General features: G+C 34.0%; 2 protein-coding genes across 2 annotated transcripts; both read left to right on the top strand.

Annotated features, from left to right (window-relative positions):
- Positions 1-630: 630 nt before the first annotated feature.
- LOC112085478 lies at positions 631-5731 on the top strand. The gene is made up of 5 exons (XM_024154695.1): positions 631-1321; positions 1413-1571; positions 1671-2127; positions 2316-2988; positions 5606-5731. Exons 1-5 carry the CDS (start codon positions 631-633, stop codon positions 5729-5731), a joined length of 2106 nt encoding a protein of 701 aa, XP_024010463.1.
- Positions 5732-18029: 12298 nt separating this feature from the next.
- On the top strand, positions 18030-20959 carry LOC18014541. Its single transcript, XM_006397262.2, has 3 exons — positions 18030-18260; positions 18901-18969; positions 19215-20959. Exons 1-3 carry the CDS (start codon positions 18096-18098, stop codon positions 19395-19397), a joined length of 417 nt encoding a protein of 138 aa, XP_006397325.1. The 5' UTR covers positions 18030-18095; the 3' UTR covers positions 19398-20959.
- Positions 20960-26218: the final 5259 nt, after the last annotated feature.

Genomic DNA, 26218 nt, shown 5'->3' with positions numbered 1-26218 from the left:
CCTCCATCTAGGGAGTCTGATTATGCAGTTCGATATGAACAAGAGTCTTGAGAAACCCACCATAGATGGCGGGCTCTGTCGGGTTGATGAGCTTGATGTTATTACTGAGGGAGTTTATGAAGAAATCCTTCTTGATGACCCTTTGAGAATCATCCTCACCACCACAAATGATGATCGTAACCTGCTCGAAGAAGTTTCAAAAGAGTGTGCGCAAATGCTTGATAAAGCCGAGGATTATGCAAAGCTTGTGAATTATCTAGACCTGAATGAGAAAACTCACATCCCTACTTCTCCCAAAGATACCTTGGCAGCTATAAACGACCCATGGAGCGAGCTCAAAGCTCCAAAAGTTGAGCTTAAACCTCTTCCTGATGGGCTCAAGTATGCTTTTCTTGGACCAAACTCAACTTACCCTCTCATCATAAATTCTGGCTTAAGTAGAGCTGAAACTACTAAGCTGTTAAATGAGTTAAGTATAGGAAAGCCATAGGTTATTCTCTTGATGACATACAAGGAATCTCCCCAGACCTCTGTATGCATAAGATAAATCTTGAGGACAATGCCTAGAATTGGATTGAGAGCCAAAGAAGGTTGAATCCAAACCAGCTGGAAGTGGTAAAGAAGGAGACCATGAAACTTTTGGAAGCAGGAATCATATTCCCCATCTTGGACAGCACCTGGGTTAGTCCTGTACATGTTGTCCCGAAGAAGGGAGGAGTAACTGTTATCAAAAATGAGAACGATGAAATGATTGCTACAAGAACAGTAACGGGACATCGAATGTGCATTGATTACCGAAAACTGAATGCAGCAACTCGGAAAGATCATTTTCCTTTACCCTTGATTGACCAAATGCTAGAAAGATTGGCAAATTACGAATACTACTGCTTTCTAGATGGTTATTCCGGATTCTTCCAAATTCCAATTAGACCGGAAGATCAAGAAAAGATGACATTCACCTGTTTATACGGAACTTTTGCCTATCGGCGAATGCCTTTTGGATTGTGTAATGCACCTGCAACCTTTCAGCGGTGCATAATGTCTATTTTCATTGATTTCATCGAAGATTTCATGGAAGTCTTCATGGATGATTTTTCAGTCTATGGATCCTCTTTCGACACATGCTTGGCAAACTTAGGGAAAGTTTTGCAGCGCTGTGAAGACAAGCATCTTGTCCTTAACTGGGAAAAATGTCACTTCATGGTCCGCGAGAGAATTGTGCTTGGACATAAAATATCTGGAAAAGGTATTGAAGTTGACAAAGCAAAGATTGAAGTCATGACTAGCCTACAACCTCCAACTAATGTGAAGGGAATCCGAAGTTTTCTTGGGCATGCTGGAAATTGCTAGACCTCTCACACGCCTGCTTTGCAAGGAAACAAACTTTGAATTTGATGATAAGTGCTTGGCAGCATTTCATAAGATCAAAAACGCCCTTGTTTCCGCTCCAGTTGTGCAACCACCTGATTGGGAACAACCATTCGAAATCATGTGTGATGCAAGTGATTTTTCTGTTGGAGCTGTGCTTGGTCAGCGGAAAGAAAAGAAACTACATGCAATCTACTATGCAAGTAGAACTCTGGATGAAGCTCAATGTAATTACACGACTACAGAGAAGGAGCTTTTAGCCGTCGTTTTTGCATTTGAGAAGTTTCGATCTTATCTCGTAGGATCTAAGGTTATCGTCCATACTGACCATGCTGCAATCAAGTATCTAATGGCAAAGAAAGATGCCAAACCAAGGCTGATCAGATGGATACTCCTGCTGCAAGAATTTGATATTGAAATCCGAGATCCGAAAGGAGCAGATAATGGAATAGCTGATCATCTTTCTAGAATTCGAGTAGAAGAAAAACTCCCTTTGAATGATAGTTTTCCAGAAGAAAATGTCTACGCTATGGAGACTATACCTATTACCATGCAAGAAAAGCCATCCCAACCTCCTATACGGCGGTCAGATGCTTTTGACATCCCATGGTTTAGGCATATAGCAAACTACTTAGCTGCAGACATCAAACCTCCACAATTCTTTGGCTATAAAAAGAAGAAATTCTTAGAGGAAATCCGGCATTATTTCTGGGACGAACCTTATCTCTATAGGAGATGTGTAGATGGTTTATTCAGAAGGTGTGTGGCTGAAGAAGAAATAGAAGGAATACTGTTTGGATGCCATAGTTCAGCATATGCAGGACATTTCGCGACCTACAAAACAGTTCCTAAAGTTCTTCAAGCAGGATTTTGGTGGCCTACTATGTTCAAAGACACTCACGCCTACATCTCACGCTGTGATCATGCCAACGAATGGGCAACATCAGTAAGAGGAATGAAATGCCTCAAAACTTCATTCTTGAAGTCGAAATCTTTGATGTATGGGGAATTGATTTCATGGGACCTTTCCCAACTTCTTTCGGAAACCAATACATCTTAGTAGCGGTAGACTATGTCTCTAAATGGATAGAATCAGTCGCCAGCCCTACTAATGACATAAAAGTGGTTATAAAGCTGTTTATATCAATCATTTTCCCTCGTTTTGGAGTTCCTCGAATTGTGATAAGCGATGGAAGATCCCATTTCATCAACAGAGTCTTCAAAAATCTGCTAAAAAAGAATGGAGTCACGCATAAAGTTGTATCTCCATATCACCCTCAAACAAGTGGACAAGTGGAAATCTCTAACAGAGAGATCAAATCGATTTTACAAAAGACAACTGGCATAAATCGCAAAGATTGGTCTGAAAAACTCGACAATGCACTTTGGGCCTATCGGACGGCATACAAAACTCCTTTAGGGACCACGCCGTTCAATCTTGTTTATGGAAAAGCATGTCACCTCCCTGTAGAGCTGGAGTATAAAGCACAATGGACTATTAAGGAGATGAACATGGACTTTAAGCCAGCTGGAGAAAGAAGAATGTTTCAAATGCACGAATTAGAAGAAATCCGCCATAATGCCTATGAAAACTCCAAGATATACAAGGAGAAGACGAAGGCATATCACGATAGAAGGATCATACATCAGTCCTTTGCTCCAAATGAAAGAGTTCTTCTTTTCAATTCTCGCCTTAAGCTTTTTCCAGGAAAGCTACAATCTAGATGGTCTGGACCTTTCACAGTAAAGGAAGTCAAACCGTATGGAGCACTCATTCTTTAAGGTAAGAAAGGAGATACATTTGTCGTCAACAGACAACGTGTAAAACCATACCTCGCAGAAGAAGAAGGAAGAGAAGCAATGCTCTTGGCAGACCCGCCAGGCTAGAGCATCACCAAAGTCAAGCTAATGACTTTAAGCAAGCGCTTAGTAGGAGGCAACCCACTTGGTATTTTACTTATTCCCTTTGATTCGCCTTTTTTCTATTTTTGCTGCTTTGTTTTTGTTTTCTATAATTTCAGGTTTTTAAGCGAAGAACGAATAAGAGGTAAACAGAAATCACAAACCAGGAAGCACATTACCAGGTAAGTACACTTAAACATTCCAAATTTCAGTCCATGATTATCCCATCCTCTCAAAGATTTGACACACTGGGGGCAGTGTGATTTAAGTCTGGGGGAGGATGTTCATCCTTTACTAATGAAATTTGGTCTGTCTTGAGTTTGTGTTTCATAAAAAGTTTTCAAAACAGGAACACCGGAACAAAATCATATGCTTCTAGACTTTACATGTTAGTTCTTTTGTGGTTAGTACTAGACTAGGCGGTAGCTAGAGTACTCGCACTACGAACTCCCACCAGAGGATTTCTATTCACGGAGATATTTTCTGCCAGGATACACTAGCTCATTCTACTTGAACATAATATTGACATCTAATTTTCTCATCATTATTTTTAGGCAGACATCATGATATACATCTAGGACATCTTTACATCATTATTACCACTCTTTGTTGTCCTAGATGGCCAGTTCATCTGTAGCTGGTACCACAACCTTTACCCAGAACCATTATTTCAAACTTCATGCATTCTCTCTTTAGCTCTTTTGGCAGATATGTGCAAAAACGCCGGAGAGGGAGGAACAACATGGTTTTCAATCACTCAAGAGAAAGACTGAAGGAATTTGGGAAAGTGGAGCATCAAAAATCTATTAAAGCTCAATGGTACCTCAAAAAGCTTGAACTTAGAAGTAAATTTAGTGCTTCCGAAGACTCTATGTCAAAAGGCTGTTTCCCCTTTCAAAAAAAAAAAAAATCAAAAAAAAAGAAAAAGAAATATGAAAGGAAAGGAAACCAAAAGCCTAAAGAGTCTAGGATGGCCGAAATCATTGGAAGCAAAGGCTACAAGTATTCATCTGTAAGGATTGGTTTTAAAACCTGGACAAAAATCTAAGTCTGGGGGAGTCATGAGGAGAACCTGAAGATAGGAGATCAAGAATCTTAAGGCAAGAAGAATGTGACTGGAAACTGTCGGGGCATTTATAGTTCCATCCTCTCTTGCTGTTTTGCATTATGTCATGTCTCCAGAAAGAGGTAACCCTAAACACATCAAGCCTTACCATTAAAAAACCATTTTGAATACCTAGCCTTGATTGCTTTACTAAAGTCCTTTGATGAGAACCACTTGAACTTTTAAATGAATGTTAAGAGCTAGTTGACTGGAGGATAGGTTTAAGTGTGTAGATTTTCGCATGACGGATCAACGGACTAGTTATGCCTGTGCTTTAGTGAGAATTTTCTAGACTATACCCGATTTGAGCATAATGATTAAACTCTTGTTTGGAAGCATTGTCTCTGAGATTTTGTTAGTTCCAGCGATTTTCAAACCTCTTCTCTAGGATTCAGATCTTTGGTTTTGTTTGAGGACAAACAAAGGTTTAAGTCTAGGGGAGTTGATAACACCTGATTTTGACCATTTTTATGGATTACTTTTAATATATTATGCAGGTGTTTTCACTCAGTTTTAAATGTTTTTAAGTGATTTCTATGTTTTAGAATCTCAAAAGAGTTTTCAGGATATTTTGACAAAAGGAATGCACTTGGGAGCAAAAAGCATAACTTTGGATAAATTCAGACCGTCGGAAGTTTGGTAACAAATGGAGGCCTTCCACCGTCTGATAATCCCCAACTTGTGATAAAAGATATAGGAGACAACCAGCTTTCCAATACAAGTGGAATCAAAGCAATCCAACGGTTAGATCTCCAGATATGGTCGATAAACTGAAGGTGAATCGTCACAGTCAGAAGCTCACCCGCGGCCAGAACATCATTCGCCGGGGGTGCGAAATTTTAGAACGCGGGGAGCTCAATTCCGAGCCTAAGAAGTCCATATCAAAGCCCAAGTCACTCCCGTCATTATTCCTGCAAGCCCTAAGCGTTCCTGAGGACTCAAGACACTATATAAACCCTTTTTTAAGTCGGTTAGAAGGGTGTGCCACATTTTTCACCAGGAACCTTAGAAGAGAGTCACGCCCAGAAGAGGAGCCACCGAGAGGGGCACCATCGGATCTCCTGCTTTAACCTGTTCTTCGTTTCTAAACTCTGTCTATTTCAATTTTCTGCAATTCTAAATACTCTTGTGATGTTGAATTCAACTATGTCTGAGTAGTTCCCAGTTGGGTTTATAAGGGATTTTTCAAAGGGAAATTCATGTCTTGATCTTATGCTTTATTCGATTTAGGTTTTAAAGTCTTCTAGGAGTCCTTCGTTCATTCTTGTTCCCTATGTTGTTTCTGTTGCTAACCGCTTAGAAATTGATCTCAGTAATTGGAGCCTTGAGAGTGCTGTATCGAATAACCAGACCTAGAAGTGATCGAGCGAAATTGATGTAGGAGACGAAAGCTACCTACAGAGAATCGCGAGTGTTGATGAATTCTGTTTTTAATGCATGATCTTATTCGCAGCATGAGAGCGAGAGTTATTTGCTGTGTTGAGTGATTAGATGATTAGGGTGACGATAGTTGGCTAATCTTATATGTGTCTATTCTAGTTCGGGATCCTCACTAGATGATTACCTTTATCAATTTGTATGTCTTTTGATCAGTTCATGAACCCCTGCGAAAACCCTTTGAACCCAGGGCCTGTTTCTTATTGTTTTACAACTTGTTTATTTCGATTGCTTTTAGATTTATTGACACCAAAACCAAAACCCCCATTTGTTTGTTCTACTAGTCTTAAGTCTTGATTGATTCGTACTGAAAGCTCAAAATCCCTGTGGTTCGACCCCTAAGTACTACAGCGTACATCTGTGCATTTGCAGATATTTATGGTTATAAATTTAAAACGTGAAGATAGAAGTAACCCTTGATTCTCTTAGCATCATCGGATTTATCCGGAATGGATGCAAGACAGGTTCATCTTATGTTGGCCATATCTTTCAGATCACTAATCCAAATCCATTGATTCTAAGTGTTCAGGAATCATTATTCGATCCTCTTGAGTTTTGATGAATACCCCAAAAATTGGATCGGACGGGAAGGCTTTCCGGTACCGCGATCTTTAAAGCGTCTCAGCGCCTTGGAGTTTTGGCCAAGATAACATGCAAGCGGTACAGGTTTTGGCCGAGAGATTGCAACCCGCGGTAAGATTTTTGGCCGAGAAGTCCTTCCTTCGTACACCAGTTTGGCCGATAAACTCCATATGTTCATTTTCACCATTTCTTCACCTTCTTTCACCATTTCTTCCACTGGTTCCATCTTTTCCACTCCAAAATAAGTTCCAAAGCATCTGATTGACACTCTAAACATGCAAGACTCACTTGGACCTAATGCAAAATCCTAAAACTCTAAAACAAGAACAAAACATGAAGAATATATCTAAAATGCATGCATGGGACTCAATGCTTGGACCAAAAATGCATCCCAAACATGCAATGTGAATATATCAACTCCCCCACACTTATCCTTTGCTTGCTCTCAAGTAAACTAGAACAAATGAGAGAGAGGTTTAGGAGTTCACATTTCTTTAAAGAGAGAGAGAGTTGATCGTAAAAGAATTCAAGCTCACGATCCTAGTTGCTAATTCTGAAATGCAATGCAAACAAGATTACTCATAAAACATTAGCCATAGTCATCACAAAGTAAATCAAGCCAAAGCATCAGCCTTCACAAGGACTCATAGTTCCAACCCTTTGACATTCATTAAAGTTTCATGTGGATCCTGTTCATGCAAAAGAAGTCGACTCATTTGGCTAGGGACAATTAACTTCTCTGAAATAGTTTCACGGGATTCATCTAATTGTCTTGATCATTGGATACGATTTAGAAATAGGAATCCGTGTTATCAAAAGATTTCATGCGATTCTTTCTAGTATGGATGAGTCAATCATCCACTTTGGTATCTTATTGAACAAAAATGGTGATATTGTTCCTCCATTGATCAAGAATTTTGATTTTTGAGAAGTATTATGATCATCCAATAAAAAGGGTTTCAAGTTTTTCAAATGAACGATTTGAAGACCTATTGATTCTAACAACTGGTTAGGGTCTTGAGATTAAAGTGATCTCAATTAAGCAACTGGTACTCCATGCAAGGGATCTCTCAATGAAAAAGCAGACTTTAGTAAAATGCTAAAAGGGTGAAAAGCAATGGATGCATACAGAGATAGAACTACATCTACCCGACACCCCAAATGCTTTCACTCCCTAATCTATACCCATAAAATCTCTCTGTCTAAGCTACCCTCTTCCAAAAGGCGTTTTGCCTGATGATCTCCAGCTCTCATTCATTTATTTCGCTTCGTCTTTAGGGGAATGCTCTTTTTCCTTTCAACACTTGGTGAGTTTTTTTTTTTCATTAAACACTTAGCTCTCTTTCTTTCTTTTAGTCTCTCTCTTTTGATCACTTTCATTTTTTTTTTGTTGAGACTACTTGTCCACTTAGAGCTTTTCTTTTTATTTCTCACTCACCACTTTCTTTTGCAGAGTTCATTCCCCTATTCCATTCCCATTTCTTTCCTCATTTCCACACTCTCTAAGATATCACTTTCAGCTCAAAGCTCAATCAACCCTCAAACCTCAACCAATCCTAGGCTATTCCTGATTATGGACTAGAATCTATATGCAGCCCTATCTCTGTCGCTCTAGACCCAACACTTTTTACCAATTCTACTTTGAAAGAGGCCTCACATGCACAAAGTAATGATTTGGCTTCAAGGATGGTTAAGTTCAAGGTGTGGTAACTGTCTTAAAAGTGGAGAACAGCTATTTGAGTTAGCAAGAGTGGCAAAAAAGGATAAGAAAGTTCAAATATGTATAGTGATACCTATTAATCAACAAGCAGATGCATGAACATGATATTTAAGAGGTCAAATTCAGGGTTATCACTTTAAGTAGGGCTAGAACTATTCAAAGCCTGATCCAACTAACACAAAGACAGTGAGAACAAGTTCCAAGCATGAATCAATCTTGATTTCTTTCTTGTTTGCAACCATCAAAGAATTAGAAACTAGGGCCATGAACTAAATTCTTAAGATGATGCTCTCTCAAAGAAACCTATCATTACTCCCATGCAAATGATGCAAACCTATATGATTATGCAACTCTGGACTCGGTCCTAAAGTGGGAATGCAACAAAATGAACATTTTTGTGAAAATTTTTCAGATTCTTTATTTTTTTTGGTTTTTGTATGCACTTAGATGCTATGCATGATCAAATGAGACTCAAGGTGTAGAAGAGAAAATACAAACATAGAAAACATGATTAGTAGACATAAAACCCCTCCCCCACACTTAAATTACATAGTCCATGTGTAATAAAAGCATGAGAAAGAGGAAAAATCAAACAAAAATGCAAAATATAAAAGAAAGAAGCTATATGCATATGTACAAAGTTTGGAGTGTACCTAGCTACTCAGGTCTGACCCCAAGTAGTAAGAGAGGTTTGAAGAGAAGCAGGAAGGAGTGTTTCCCAATGGCAAGCCGCCCTCTGATGACTCCTCATGGAAAACCCCGGAAGCTGTATCAGACGGGAGGGCTTTCTGGTAACACGATCTTCGAAGCGTATCGGCGCCTGGGAGTTTTGGCCGAGAGAACATGCATGCGGTACAGGTTTTGGCCGAGAAATTGCAGCCGGCGGTAAGATTTTTGGCCAAGAAATCCTTCCTTCGGTACACCAGTTTGGCCGATGAACTCCATATGCCCATTTTCACAATTTCTTCACCTTCTTCCACCATTTCTTCCACCGGTTCCATATTTTCCACTCCAAATAAGTTCCAAAGAACCTGATTGACACTCCAAACATGCAAGATTCACTTGGACCTAATGCAACGTCCTAAAACTCTAAAACAAGAACAAAACATGAAGAATCTATCTAAAATGCATGCATGGGACTCAATGCTTGGACCAAAAATGCAACCTAAGCATGTAATGTTATGAATATATCATTGGGACGAATATATTTTTTCATCGTCCCGAGGAATTTCTATCAAACGTTAGATGTCGGTCAGAATCTTGTCAGAATCGGAGTTGGGCCGAAGATATTTTCCATTGTTTCCGGGAAATTTTTGAGAAAGCTAATCTATCAGAAGTTCCGATAATTTTTCGATGATATTCTGGTCAATTTCCAAGAAAATATTTTCTCAAAATTTTCCTAAAATATTCCGAGTAGATTGCGAGAAACTTTCTCGAAACATTTTCTTGTCGAAAATTTCCGAGAAAATACAAACGAATTTTGTTGGTTATGCGTCAGCAATTTTCCGACAACAGATTTTGTCGGAAATTCTCGTAGGAAATCCATATGTTTTCTTGTAGTGTTGCCTAAGGATTCCAGTTTTGATATTTGGGTTTGATTTTTTTAGGGACAAATGGTTTGATTCTTTGAGGCTGCAGTCGAATAGAAAAGGATTGAAGAGTGCAATCGACAAAGGTTTTTGTTAAACCCTAGGTATGTAACTATGATTTGTCGAGTACGTATTTTTTCGGGTATCTGAATACCTGATAGGTTTTCGGTTAATATCCGGAGCCGAATTGATACCCACGGGTCTAAGCTCTAGGATCCATCAGGTGTAATGTCGCTATTCACACTTGATGTGGACATCGATCCAACAAATCCATCAAATATCTTGGAACACTTGCCACCGGTCCAAGATGGAGCCATAACGCAGTCTAAGATTAAACAGATGAGAAACAGATATATTGCCGGACTTACAAGTCATAAACTAAGATTAGTATTTCTCATCATTTTTTTATTTCTATAACGATAAGAATTGAGATGATATTAGCATCTGTTTTTTCAAACTAAGATTAGTATTTATATAAAATTTGTATTATTAGGAATGATGATGAAGGAGGCGCAAGGAGCACAGTGTCGTGACTATCTTGAAGGAGACTATTGTGACAATAAACGGTGTAACTCTGATTGTGCTGCCAAATGGAAAGGTGGAGTAGGTTCGTGTGTACCACCAAAGGTCAAACTATTAGACGAATACCAAAGCTGCTTTTGTACTTTTAACTGTGAAAATAAAATTTCTGTTTTTATATATAACTAGGTGTTTGGCCAACACCTTTTATCTATTTATACATGATAAAATAAAGCAAACCGAAAAAGTAAATTCTATCTAAAATTAAAGAAAAAAATGTTTAGTAAATAAATGTATTGAACTCACAAACCAATTGAAGTAAAACAAAAATGAGTATTTCGTCTTCACATAATTGTTACATCTTCTTCTTTTGTTTTCTCTTATTTATCTTTTAACTTTTCTTCTTTATCATCTTTTCCTTATATTTCTTTATCATCATCCATCTTTATCTCTCATTCTTCTCTCACATCTTCTTCTTAGTTTTCTTTCATTTTTTTTTTCCTTTTCCTCTTCATACTATATATCTTTTCATACTTTTTATTCTATTTTTTTGTCACATCTTCTTCTTATTCGCTGTTTTCCACATCTTTTCTCATCTTCTTCCTATTCTACTTCATATTCTTATTCTTCATCACCTGCGTCTTCTTCGATCTCTCCGACTTCATATTCTTCATATTTTCCTTCGTCTTTTATATCAATCAAATACATATACGTTAAAACTTTAAAACTCTCTCTCTTTTTCCCTTCCATGCGTACATCCCTATCATTCTTTATCCTTCCCTTTTTCTCTTTAAATATTTCTCTCTCAGTCTCTCCATTTCCCCTTTTGTCCTAAATTGTATATATCATATGATTTTGAGAACTACATTCAAAGTTAGAAGTGTTTCAGTTCTAAAAACCAACAACACATAAATTAGGTTTACTAAATAGATTCCATCTAAAATAAAAAACAAAAAATTTTACTAAATAAATGTATTGAAATCTCAAACCAATTGAAAACAAAAACGAGTTTTTCGTCTTCACATAATTGTTACATCTTCTTTTTTTTTTCTCTTATTTATCTTTTAACTTTTCGTCTTTATCATATTTTCCTTATATTTCTTCATCATATTCCATCTTTATCTCTCATTCTTCTCTCATGTCTTCTTCTTAGTTTTCTTTCATTTTTTCTTTTTCCTTTTCCTCTTCATACTATATATTTTCGTACTTTTTCTTCTATATTTTTTGTCACATCTTCTCCTTATTCGCTGTTTTCCACATCTTTTCTCATCTTCTTCCTACTCTACTTCATCTTCTTCTTCTTCATCGCCTTCGTCTTCTTTGATATCTCCGACTTCATATTCTTCGTATTTTTCCTTTGTCCTTCATATCAATCAAATACATATACTTGAAAACTTTGAAACTCTCTCTCTTTTTCCCTTCCATGCGTCCCTCCCTATCATTCTTTCTCTTTCCCTTTCTCTCTCTTTAAATATTTCTCTCCCTTTCCCCCTTTGTCCTAAATTGTATATATCATATGATTTAGATAACTACATTCAAAGTTAGAAGTGTTTCAATTCTAAAAAACAAGAACACAGAAAATAAGAACTAACATAGATTTAATATCATGTACCTATAAGGTTTAACTCTTTCTACCATTTCTCTCTCTCTCTCTCTCCCTCACACACTCTCTCTCTTCATCTACATGTCCCTGAAAGCTTTAACTTAATTTCTGTCGATCTCCCTCTTTTTCCAAATTCATCATCCACTTCTCCTTCTTACTCTTCAATATTTTCTTCTTATCATAATTTTTTTTATTTATGATTTTTTCTTTTTCTGTTTTTCGGTTTTCTTCTTTGTCTTTTCCTTCTTCTTTTTTATCGACCTCAATTTCCTTATTCCTTATCTTTTCTTTCCTATTCTTCATCATCTACAGCTTCTATTTCATTTCTCTCTTTTGATTTGTCTTCTTCTTTCCTCCTCCTCTTTTGTTTTGTTTTACGCTTCTTCCTATTCTTTATCTTTTGGTTTAGTTCTTCTTTGTATTTTTCTTATTCTTTTTTTTTGAGTTTTTATTCGTCTTCTTCTTCAGTTTCCAATTTTAAAGCTTTTGTCTTCTTTTCTGTCCCAAATTATTCATCTTATTTTTCCTCATATTTTCCTTCTTCATCTTCGTAATCATCTTTTACTTGTACTTTTTTCTCATCATCTTTTTTCTCATATTTTCCTTCTTCTTCTTCATCATCTTTGAGTTGTATTTTTTGTCCTTCTTCATCTTAAATATCTTTTGATTTTCTTATTCCTCACCCTTTTCTTTCATCTTCATCATTGTCTTTGACTTCTTCTTCATCACTTTTGTATTCTCTCAGTTCTTCTTCTTTTTTAATTTTATTAACCTTCTTAATTCTCTACTTCTTATTCCCTTGTGGTCTTCATCAAACTCTTCTTCCTCTGGTTTTTGTTCATCTCTTACTCATCTTCACCTACTGCATTTTCCCATTTCTTCTTATTTTACTTTGTTTTCTTCATCTTTCATTTTTTTCTTCTGGTTCTCTTCTTTAACTCCAACATCTTTTTTCTTATCTTATTCTTCTTCATTATTTTGTGTTCTCATCTGCTTCTTATTCTCCATGGTTTTATTCAAATTTGTCTTTTTTGAGTTCTTATCATCAACTACATCTTCTTCTTTATACATCTACTTCTAAGTTTTAAGAATTGTAGGTGAATAAAAGTAAGAGCAATATATACGTTTTTTAGAAAAACTATATGTACGTCTTTTATAACAATCGATAACAATTATGAACGGGTAAAAATAAGAGCAATATATAAATTATTAATTAGCAAAAACTAATTAGAAATCTGTTTAATTGGTTATTTTTATTGATGGTTATTAAATTTAAAAAGTACATTAGGGAATAAATTAAAATCCAAACACAATAAAAAAATCTAAAAAAATTGTTAAAATAAGATAATTAAGGAAAAAAAAATCAAAGACAATGCAAAGAATTGACGAAACTTTTACTAAAAAACATTGAATGGATCTCCAAACACGAAAAGGATTCATCATAGAACCTGCACGTAACAAAGCAGTGTACATCATTTGGAGAGAGGAGCAGGAACCCATTGACTTGCCTCATAGAAAGCTTTGACATACTCGGTATCATCATGAATTAAACCCAATGCAGAGCATGCATCTTTGAAAGTAGGGTGGATAACACCACTAATTGTTCTTATATCCATATAAAAACATGGATCGCGAACGACATGCAATGAAACCCTCAAGTAGTAGGCTTCGCCAGAGTTAGGATTACAGTTGGCTATAATACTAGGTCTGGAGTTGCCGCAAAGACAGGGATGCCATTGATGTTTTTACGATCCCAAACCCAATGGGTTAGAAATTAAGAATACATATAGGATATGGTTTTTGGATAGTCCTAATTAAACTTCAACTAACCTGTAAATTTATCATTGTAAACATCGACAAAAAAATGTTCATCTTCTGTAAAAACGATTTGAGATGGAAGCAGATGATATGGCAAAATCTGAGGATTACGGAGGGGACGATTGCTAGTCGCTTCAGAAAATTCATAAGATTTTTGAAGGAAATAATTATTAAGCAATAGATTTACATAAGAAGAAAGTCTAGAAGCAGAAAAAACATTTAAAACACGAACTAAAATTAAAAAATATTAATTTCTATTTATTCGACAATTCTATTGTAAGTCAAGAGATAAAATATTCAATCAGCAAAGTATGAACTATAAAAAATAGTAGGTTGTCATTACGGAAATGCATAAATAATATTATATATCAATTTTAAAAAAAGACGTGGATGAATTTTTAAAAAAGATGCTAGCCTTAGAAGACAGACATTGCATGTAAGAAAACATGAAGACCGAGAGGAGTATGCTAGGGTTTAGGTTAGTACTAACTTTGATATCGGTGGCTAATAAAAAAAATTGCTGGCCCATAATAGAGTAAAAAACCATGTCACAGGTATTTACACTTAGGATTAATAACTAAATTCAATGGTTATGGCCGATTTCGAGATCGGTGGTACATAAACAAAATCGTTGGCCCATAATTGAGGGAAAAACCATGTCATAGATATTTACATGTAGTATTAATGATCGGCCTATCAGAACTAATTAAAATTATATGGCTAGGGCCGATTTCCAGATCGGTGGCACATAAACAAAATCGTTGGCCTATAATCGAGGAAAAAAGTCATGTCACGGGTATTTATACATTGGATTAATGATCGGCCTATCAGAACTAATTAAAATGCCACATGATTTTTTTTAATAATGACACGTAAGACAATCGCTATAGAGACGACACATCAGATTTTTGACCTCACAAATAATAGTATTTAGACTATCATCAAAATCTAATAAAATAATGAATTTGAAATAAAAATAATGTTGCGATATTTTCTAACTTTTATTAACCTCATTAAAAAATTACTCCCTTGGTTTACACAGAATTTTATATAAACCGTAAATCTGCCAATTTAAAATTAAACTGAAAATGAAACCAAAATTCAGAACTTAACCGTACAATTAAGTTACCTCAATACTGAACCAAAATTGCCAACAAACACCTATCCTCAATCAGGAAACACGACAAACTCACTCAACGAGAAAAAGCAACGTTGATGATTATAATGATGATGATGTATTCTTAATTGAAGAGACACCACCATCTACAAAGTTTGAATTGAGAGGCTAGCTCTGCGAACAGTTCGAATTTAGAGTCAACTCAGCCTTCAAAGCCTCTATGGCATCCATCCCTACCAGTCAAGAGATTGTCTTAGTTATCCAGAAGCTAAATCCAAATAAATCTCCAGGACCAAATGGCCTTACCTCTGGTTTCTTCAAATCTGCTTGGTCTGTTTTAGGAAATGAAACTATTGCTGGGATTCTTCACTTCTTCAACACTTAATTTCTGCCAACTGCTGTAAACTCCACAATCCTCACTATGATCCCTACAAAAGCCTGGAGCCTCCTTGGTTGCTGATTTTAGGCCCATATCTTGCTGCACCATCTCAAAGCTTCTTGTGGCCAGACTTAAACCTATATTGCCTGAGCTGATTCTTCCAAACCAGAGGCAGATTGTTAGTTGAAAACACTATTCTTGCTGCAGAGATTGTAAATGGTTATCACAAGAATAAAGACCCAAAAGAGTAACAATAAAAGTGGATATTGCCAAAACATTTGACAGTGTGAGGTGGGAGTTCATTTTTATTTGTCTTAGAAGTTTGGAAGTGCCAGAAATCTACCTTTGATGGCTTGAAGCTTGTATATGTACTCTTGCCTTCACTGTCGAGTTTAATGGCTCTGTCAATGGATTCTTCAAAGAAAAAAGGGTATGTGGCAAGGGGACCCTCTGTCTCCATATCTCTTTGTTATATCCATGAATTGGCTCTCTCATCTTCTGAACAAAGCTGCAGAAGAAGGAAAATTTGGTTATCATGCTAAGTGTAAAACACACAAAACTAACCCCTTTATGCTTCGCAGATGACCTGCTTAGTTTCACTGAAGGCTCCACTCAATCTGTTCAAAATATCTTGCAAATCCTAAAGGAATTTGGATCCCTCTTGGATCTAGCTCTAAGTGTCTCCAAGACATCCTTCTTCTCCTCTGGTCTCTCACAGCAAGAAATTCAACAATTAGAAACAACATCTGGTCTGTCTCATGGATCTTTGCCCATTCGATATTTTGGAGTGCCCCTATGTATTAAAAATCTTACCTTGCTCAACTGTGAACCACTGCTTCAAAAAATCAAGGCTAGGATGTCATCTTGTGTGGCTAAACATTTGTATTTTGCTGGTCGACTACAACTTCTTAACTTTTTGATCGCAGGCATCACCAACTTCTGGTGCAGCGCTTTTGTTCTTCCAAAAAGATGCATTACATTGATAAATTCTCTTTGTAGTGCATTCTTATGGAAGGGCACAACAGAGGGAATGCATACTGCTCGGGTTGCTTGGGAATTGGTTACTCAGTCGAGAGATGAAGGTAGTTTAGGGCTGAGGGATCTGCTAACTTGGAACAGAGCCTGCAACTTCAAGATGATGTGGCTCGATTTGGGTAGCCTGGTACAAGAGAGAAGTTTTATCTGACAGTTTGTTCAAAACTTCCTTGAACCAGTCAGGTCCATTACATTTTGGTATCGATCTACCTTCTCTTTGAACAACCTATGGAGAAACAACTCATGGAGAATCCCATCAGTAAGATCAGATCCACAACTGCAAGTTCGAATACACCTAATCACTGTAAGTCTTACAGATTAATCTGATTGCTACGAGTGGTGGCCCGAGGAGAAAAAAAAGAAACTACTTATGCAACGAGTAAAATTTATAGACTACTAAAAATTAGAGGAGTTGTGGTACCTTAGTTGAAAGTGGTTTGGTTTCCTGGAAGAATCACAAAGTATAAGTTCTTAGCTTGGCTCTTTGTTTGTAATCTATGTCCTACAAGGGATAAACTTCTGGGATGGGGAATCCAAACTGATCCATCATGTCTCCTCTGTGCGTCAGCTCATGAATCCCAAGCCCATCTGTTCTTTAATTGTAATTTTGCTTGTAGCATCTGGGAAGTGATAGCTAGGATAGTGAATTTGACTCCTTATGGAATATGGGAAGACATGCTGATTTCTCTGAAATCACTGGTAGGGAACAGAGTGGGCATCTCTCTAAAGTTCCTAGCTTGGCAAAAGATGATCTATTGCCTCTGGATTGAAAGAAACCATCGTCTTCACCGCAACAATTACAAATCCAGTGAAAGCATCATCTCCACCATCAAAGGCCTCATAAAAAACAGAGCTTCAAGCCTGAAACAGACCCAGCCTGTTTTTGCTTCAAATCTCTTGGAGCTCTGGTTCCACGGGTCCTCCTCCTAAAATCGACCCTTGCTCTACTCCCAGTAGCTAATTACGCTGCTATGGTGCTAATGGCTAATCCCTACCTGAACTATTAAAATTTGTATTGATTCATACCTGAGAAATTTAAGTGTGCGATTCCATACCTAAACTCATAAAAATTAGAAAATATATACCTATACTAATCTTTTCTTGGCGAATGCCAACATTGACAAAATACCCGTTAGCCAACCCTATTATTCTGTTGGCTGAGAGATGACTCGTGCCACGTTGACTGCCCCGTTGTCACGGAAACCTTAAACGACGTAGTTTTTGACATAGAAAATTTGAATTTTGTGGACTTAAAACATATTTCGTGGATATGAAAACAAATTTGAAGCACTGAAAACTATATATTTTAGGGTCAAATTACCCAATATGGCGATGTTTTTAAGTCTACAGAATTTGAATTTACTATATCTAAAATTATTTATTGTTTAATGCTTCCATGACAACGGGCAGCCAACATGGCATGAGACATCTCTTTGTTAACTGAATAAGAGGATTGATTAATGGATACTTGGTCAATGTTGACATTCGCCGAGAAAAGATTAGTCCAGGTATGTATTTTCCAATATTTAGGATTTCGGGTATTGAATTGCACACTTAAGTTTTTTAGATATGAATTGGTACCAATTTTTATAGTTCCGTAGAGATTAGCCGTTTTTCCATCATTAATTTTGGTGGTTGGTTGGTTCGGTATTCTCTCTTCAACTGATTCTACTTCTGGTTCAATTCTGATTTTGGTTTGGTTTTAGTTTGATTTTAACTGGGCTGTCTAATTTAACATCTAACTAATTTTCTATGGTTCAAATCCATTTTTACCTCATGTGTGTAACTACTAACTAGTATTTTTGGGCTACTTCGCTCAAAAACTACAAAACTCTGGGCCAGGCCCTGTATCTTTTGTTTCTCATGCTTTTCAATAAAAGAATTTGGTCAAAATAAAAAAAAAAATGAGAGAGGGGAAAGGATGAGAGGAGTCGGAGGACCGTTGCTATCAATCGGAGATCTTCTCGCAGATCTCGTTGAAGAAACTATTCTTGAGTCACCGGAAAACGCTCCAAATCCTGAAAGTGCATCGAAACTCGACCCTGATCCCATCTCTGGACCGTTGGATCTAACCCGACTCTTTCAGGTCAATTCTTATACGAATTCAATGGTGTCTTTGTTCGGTTCGGTACCAGGAATTCTCTATCGTTGCGCATTCATTGATGCATTTTTGAAATTGTACCGACTTGTTATAGCAGACTTTGATATAATTTCTAACATAGCTCTTATCAAGAGTAAGCCTATATTGAATACAATGGACTTTTTTCGGTTCTGAACCAGAGAATCTCTATCACTGTTCATTCATCATAATGAAATGATTGATGCATGTTATATCAACCAATTGTTTCATTTATTCTTCATATTCTATGTACCATTGCAGTTTAATTTGGAATTTTTCCTACGCTTTGTTCGGTTCTACTTAGACAATCCAATCGTACTAAGCGGTTATTTAGAACGATTTGAGTCCAAATCAGGGTGGAGTTAAAAATTGTACTGTGATTCGTTCTAGAAATTGAAATGTGGATATGAAAATTGTACTGGAAATATTCCTTAATCCATATAAGTGATTCATTCTTGAAATTGAAATTTTACTGACTTCTTTTGTTATCCTCTGATCAACATTGTTTCTATGATTAGTATTCAATTTGGATGTAATTTCTTACTTAGTTCTTGTACGCCTATTTTACGACGCAATTATAAAAAAGAAAAAACTTGTTTTGTTTCAGGAGAACTATGATAAACTAAACAGTGCGTTTGCTGGTTCTGATCACTCATGGACCGCTCTAACATTGGAGGTAATTTGAAAACTTTATTTTCAGGACTTGCCATCAACAAATTCGTCTGTGAACATTTTGAATTATCATTGATTTTTTCTGTTCCTTTCAATGGAAGTATTTTGTCTTTAAAATCGGTTCTACACTCATGTAACTGAATGAATAAATGATCGGTGATGCCAATATATAAAGCATGTAGAATAATTCTTAGCTTCCCTAGAGACATACATAAACTAATCATTTACTGTCTTTCCCTTCAATTTCAGCTTTGCACTTCCCTAGAAACTGCAAACAAGTTGGTCCATGCCACGACCACAAATGCAAGATTGTTGTCAGAGAAGGTAGAAAAACTCGAGATAATAGTGAAACGAGGAGATTCTGCAGTAGCAGCTGCCAGAACAGTTCACGCCATGGTTCACCAAAAAGGATTACCCTCGCTGGACATTTAAGGTTACCAATTAGTTTTTTCCTAAGGTACAAACTAACCTACTAAGGTGTTGATTGGTTCATCCGCTATCACTCGTAAACGCTGCATTTGCAGTTGGTAGTGATTAGTGGCGTTTTATCACAATCATAGAAATCGCTGTAAACTGCTCTGTATCGTTTTATACCGCTGAAATCCAAAAGCTGCTTCCCGCCAGCGTTTGCGGTTGCGGACGGTAGCGGTTGGATAAAAAAAATAAAAATAAATAAATCACGCTAAAAAAAAAATCACATTAAAAATAATTATAAAACCCTAACCCTACTAATCTTCTCTTATATATATAAACCCTAACCTCTCACTTTTTCTATCAAGTTCTAGTATCTAATCATGGCTTTCATATCAGTTGAAAAAAATTAAGATACAAGCATATGTGCCATAATACTTTAGTTTAATTTATTTATATTAATGGTTCTGTTCCCACTTTTAAATTTAAAGTAAAAAATTCTAAATATGTATCTTATTAATTACAAAATTAGTTTGTTATAATTCTTTTTCTTTTTGTTCTTCAAAAATTACATGATCAAACGAGATGACATGTGCGTTACTTCAACGGATCATTGTAGAAAAACAAAATCAAACCAAATATCCTAGATTTTTTAGTGCACTCCAGAAAGAACGTATTTTGAAGAATACTAATGAGCAATTTGGAGTTGATTGGAGTTGGGATCGTGATCTAATCGAAAAAATTTTACATCATGCATAAGACAAATCCAGAAGATCTATGTATTGGAGCAAATTTTTTTCCGGTCTATTACATTATTAGACACAACTTTGGGTGATGTTCCCAATAATTGAAATAAAACATATTATTATAAATTTCTTAATTTTTAAAATAATTATTTAGTATTTATTTATAATTTATTAATTATTTTAAACTATTGATTTTGATATTTATCATAGTAATATAGTTTTTCTGTTTTTTTTATATAATTATATATGATGTTTATTTTGGTAATTTTATGTTTAACCGCTAAAACAATCGCTAGTTTGCCAGTCAAAATTGTCCCGCAAACGGACCCGCTTTAAAAAATTTAACCAGTCATGCAAACCGCTGAATAACGCTTAAAATCGAAATCGTCCGCTTCCGCAAACTCCCGCACTCGTAACCGCAACCGCTGCGTTTAAACCAGTCAAACCCTAAGTTCTGTAAGTCCTTCAGAAACGACTCTATGTCTTTGTTTAATGGGTATGTATCCTGAATGATTAAGGATATAAAATATACAATCTTCTACAATTTAAGAGCAAGCATGTATTCAATTTGATTATTGAGAGACGGTAGGATTTGGTTCCAACAATATTATAAGATCTATATATATATATAGTGTATTACTATTTGGAGTATTTTTGAGTTATTAATATCCATTATAGGCACTTTTCAAATTTGACACTGTTTTGACGTTGTTTATCTAAGAAAAAACGAAATCATATATATTATAAGTAAAGTAAAATTTTGAGTTAAAGCTCTCTCATTCATTCTTAGGATGGCTAATTACCTTTTATCCCTCTTTATATTTTTTAAAATTAAATTTAATAAAAAATTATTAAAAATCATAAATTAATTAAAAAATTATTAAAAATCATAAATTAATAAAAAAAATTGTTAAAAATCGAAATTTAATCAAAAAACATTTAAATTTAATAAAATATTAAAAATCGAAATTTAATCAAAAAAATATTTAAAATAAAAAATAACAAAAATTTAAAAATTGGAATTTAATCAAAAAAACATTTAATATCATATCATATATAATATATGCGAAGTAAATTTTTCGCTATAAGGTCTCTCATTCAATCTAGGTAACTAATTCCCCTTTATTCGTTAATAAAATCTTTTTTAAATCTTCTTAATTAATTAATTTATTTTCGTAGTTTGTATAACAATTTTGCTGCCACTTTTAGTTATTTTGATAATATTAAGATAATTTCAATCGGATTATCTGTTGAGGAAGATTATCTGGAAAAAAATATACATGTGATGTGGGAAATCTTAGCTTAAGTTGAGAGCTATATATAAATATATTATTTTTTTAAATGTATCTTAAGCTCAATTGTGGTTTGGTTTCTACATTGGTCGGCTTTTCGTTGTATTGTTTACCATCTTTATTTTTTATAAATCAATTTTTTGATTTTTTCTATTGTTTTTTCCGTTTTTCAGTACCAGTAGTAGTGTTCTTCAATTATCTGTTGTTGTTTTATGTTGTCAGTTATTCTTCCTTACTTAATGTGATTAAAACCATGTCAACATATCATAAATCATCTTCATTGTCTAATGAACAGGTTTTAAGTTTTTTTTTTGTTTGTTTTAAGTATGGCTTTCTGAATTCTGTTTATTTTTGGAATAATGTAAGAGAAGCCAAATACACTAGCAGGACGCAGAGGAAAAAATCGAAAAAGAAAACAGAAAAAGGAAAAAAGAGAAAAACGAAGTAGAAAAAGAAGAGAAAAAAGATAAATTGAAACATATAGAAGAACATAGAGTTAACGAAAACGTCAAAAAATGAGGAAAAAATGAACAAAAAATCCTAGACCATAAACGATAAGATCAAGATGGGTAACACAAAATAGTGAAGAAGAAAAATAATAAGGAGATGAAGAACTCAAAGTTGAAGAAAAAAACTGAAAGAAAAAGAAGAACAAAAATGGTAGATGAAGAAAATAAAGTATAAGAAGATGAAAATCTGACGGTGAAAAAGAAAATAAAAAAGAAGAAAGTAAAGATGCGAAAAAGACAAACAAAAATTAGAAAGAAAAAATGTTTGGATAGGACAAAAATGATCAAGAAGAAGTAAAAAGCAGAAGATAAAAACGGCTAATAAAACCAAAAGAAGAATAATAGAAGATGTTAAAGAATAAGAATTTAGAGAATATAAAGACAATAAAATAAAACAAAGAAGAAGGGGCAGACAAATAAAACAAAAAAAATCAACAGAAAAAATATCAAGAAGTCAAAGAAGATGAATAAAATACATAAGAAGAAATAGTCAAAAACAATGAAAGATAAGAAGGAAAAAACAAAGAATAGAAAAGCTAAAAAATAAAGAAAAGGAGAAGAATAAGAACGCATCGATTATCTGAACAAAAAATAATACAGTGAACAAGTAAGATAAAAAATAGTCGGATAGGTCGATGACGATGAACAAAAAAAATTAAATGACCAATTGGAGAAGAAAAAAGATAATCAGAAGAAGAAGTCATAAAAGAAAACCAGTAGATAGTAGAGGAAGTGAAAGAAAAAATAATAAAATGGAAGAAATCTAGAAGATGAAGAAGACAAAGTTGAAAAGGGTAAATATGATGAAAAAACGAAGACAAATCAGATGAATAAGATGTAAAAAAAATGAAAACAATAAAGAAGAACAATTTGAAAACAAATAACGATAAAAAAGAACTCAAAAATATAAGGAAAAAACTAAAAAAAGGAAAATATAAACCATGAGAGGAGTAAAAAGACAGATAAGACAAAGATCTTTAAAATATGATGAAGAATTTGGAGAGAGGAAGAATAATTGGAAGAAGAGGAATAAGAATCTGTTGAAGGAGAAAAAAAAATAAATTAGAAGACAAAGTAGAAGAAGAAGATATGGAAGAGAAAAAATTGGATGAAAACCTTAAAAGATGAGGAATTGGAGAAAGTAGAGGAATATGAAGATGAGGTAAAAGCCAAAAAACACCAGAAGAATAGGAAGTCAGTGATAACAAAGAAGACGATGACAATGAATAAGGAAAAGAAAAAAAGAAGAAGAAATGGAATAATAAACATTGAAGAAGAAGAAAAAAGGGAATAAAACCTGGAAGAGAAGAAAATCAAAAGATGTATGAGAGGCAAAAGAAAAAGATGTGGAGAAGAAGAAGAAGATGTGAAAGAAAAACCAGCAGAATAAAAAGTAAAGTAAAAAACATAGAAAATAAAGAAGAAAAAAAACAAAAAAACAAAAAAGAAAGAAAGAAGAAAATGATAGAGGAAAAAAAATTAAAAGATAAAAAGAGAAAAAAATGAATAATTTATATTAATCTTATTTAAATTTGTGTTTATTGATTTCATACACTTATTAGTATTCATTTTAAAGTTTTTAATGTTAGACAATAATTATTTTCATAGATTAGCTTTATTTTAATTTTGTATGTATCAAATTCTTGATCTAATTATTTTTGATTTATGACATAAAATTTTATTTTAGGTTTTAATGAAATTTTTCGGTCCGCGCAAGTCGTGGACTAAACACCTAGTTTTCTTTTAAACGTATGGGATCCACATAATTTACATTTATTTTTATTATTTTTATTATATTAATATAACAAAACACCCATATGTATTTATCTTTATTTATCACTTATTATAAAAATAATCAAATAATTATTTTGATATTATAAATTATATATATTTTTAATATTTAATACTTATTTTATAATTTTTAACTTAATTATTTTTGTCGTTTATTATTATTACATACGTATATCCATATAATTGCTTATATATAAATACAAATATTAGATATCTATGCAGATTTACATAGATTAGTTAATGAGCATTAATTTAAAAAAAAATAGTTTTGTTAATATGTTATTCGTTATTTTTTTGCTTTTTAGTTGCTTTAAATTAAACTGAAAATTTGATTGGATCTATTGTCAAAAAAGAAATTTAAAATTTATATTCGATCATTAATAATATGTGTGATCCAATTATTAAGGCAATTTGCCACCATAACCAAATTAGAAGTAAAGTATTATCGTTATTTAAAACATGCATTGATGCTTATCAATGTCTAAATTATTGATTAATTTTTTAATGAAAACCTAATTCATGATTCCATCCAAAATTATTTTTTATAGTTTATTTGTTCTATGTGATTCGTATATTATGTAAATCAAATATTAAATAAATATAAATAACATTTTATATATAAAAGTTGAAGCTATAAACTTCTAAGGGTGTCCACATAGGATTTAAAAACGTAATTTTATTGGTTCACATCAGTATTCAAAATTAAGGAAAATTTACAAATTATAATATCATTATTGAATAAAGAAATTAAAAAACTTACAAATTCTAATATTATTGCTGAATAAAAAATTATGAATAAAATTTTTATTGGTCCACCTCAACATTGAAAATTAAAAAGTTTCCAAATACTAATATTTTGAAAAAAAGTTATTAAAGATAAATAAATTATATATAAATGTTGGGTTTCACTTATAGAATAGAGTTAGGTTTCACTAAAAAATGAATCATTATAACGTAAAATTAAGAACCAACTTGACTAAATTATATGTTTAATTATTAGCTAAATTAAAAAGAATATGATGAAAAATATATAAACAAAGCCACTACAAGCCGAATTAATATTGAAAAAGAGACCGTAAAATAGAATAAAGCTTGGTCACCGGGTTTGAGAAAAATGTAAATTTTAAGTAATCCGAGAAATATGTCAAGTGATTGATACCTGAAAATTTTGAAAAACGAAAGACTAAAAATAGAGAAAGAGGTTCTGTCATTAAGGCGAAAGAGATTGAGGTATATGTTTAACTATTAGCTAAATTAAAAAAAATATGATGAAAGAGATATAAACAAAGCCGCTATATGCCGCTTTAATATTGAAAAAGAGACTGTAAAATCTCTAAAGTTTGGCCATCAAATTTGAGAAAAATGATCATTTCAAGTAATCCGAGAAACATGTCCAACGATTGATACCTGAAAATTCTGAAAATGAAGCACTAAAAATAAAAAAAGAGGTTCCGTCATTAAGGCGAAAGAGACTGAGATATCTGAAGAAAATCTTTGGAATAACATGATATCTTACAAGATTTTAGCAACTCAACCTGAACCACAAAAGTAACAATTAGCTGAACCAAACAGAATCAGAATACATTCAGTAAGCCTCAAAACATGGAAAAGAGACCAAAATCACTTGCCGCAACGAGTTTCATGTGAGATCTTCCAACGTTAATATCTAAATATATTACAAATAAAATCTGAATCTATATGCCTCTAAGAGTGTCTACATAGGATTTAAAAATTTCAATTCTATTGGTTCACATCAATATTTAAAATTAAGAAAATTTTCAAATTTTAAAATTGTATTGTTACATATATATACACATATATTTAGAGACTCTTACATTAGCTTCCAAATTTTTGTTACATAACTATAATAAATTTTATGTTTTTTTTTCCTGTGTGTACAACCGTTTCAAATTAAAAACAAAAAAAAAACAAAAAAATAGAGTTAGATTTCACTAAAAAATAGTCATTACAACGTAAAAGAACCAACTTGACTAAACTATATGTTTAACTATTAGCTAAATTACAAAGAGTATAATGAAAGTAATATAAACAAAGCCACTACAAACCGCTTTAATATTGAAAAAAAGACCGTAAAATCTCCAAAGTTTAACAACCCCATTTGAGAAGAATGAAGAATTATGAGCAATCCAAGAAACATTTCAAGTGATTGATACCCGACACTTTTGAAAAATAAAGCACTGAAAATAGAGAAAGAGGTTACATCATTAAGACGAATGAGACTGAAGTATCTAAGAAAGATTTTTGAAATAACATGGCATCTAATGAGGTTTTAACAACCCAACATGAACCACAAAAGTAACAATTAGATGACCAAACATCATCTGAATACATTCGGTGAGGCAATACATTCGGTAAGCCTCAAAATACGGAAGAAAGACCAAAATCACTTGCTGCAACGGGCCTCGTGTGAGATCTTCCAGCTTTGATTTCTACATCTGATGAGGCCATCGAACCATCACCAGACCCAAAGATCGTTCCCGAGC

The sequence above is a fragment of the Eutrema salsugineum genome, unplaced genomic scaffold, assembly GCF_000478725.1.
Source record: "Eutrema salsugineum unplaced genomic scaffold, Eutsalg1_0 scaffold_3, whole genome shotgun sequence".
Classification (NCBI taxonomy): Eukaryota; Viridiplantae; Streptophyta; class Magnoliopsida; order Brassicales; family Brassicaceae; genus Eutrema; species Eutrema salsugineum.
Note: the sequence above shows the minus strand (reverse complement) of the source record. Positions and strands in the feature narration are given on the sequence as shown.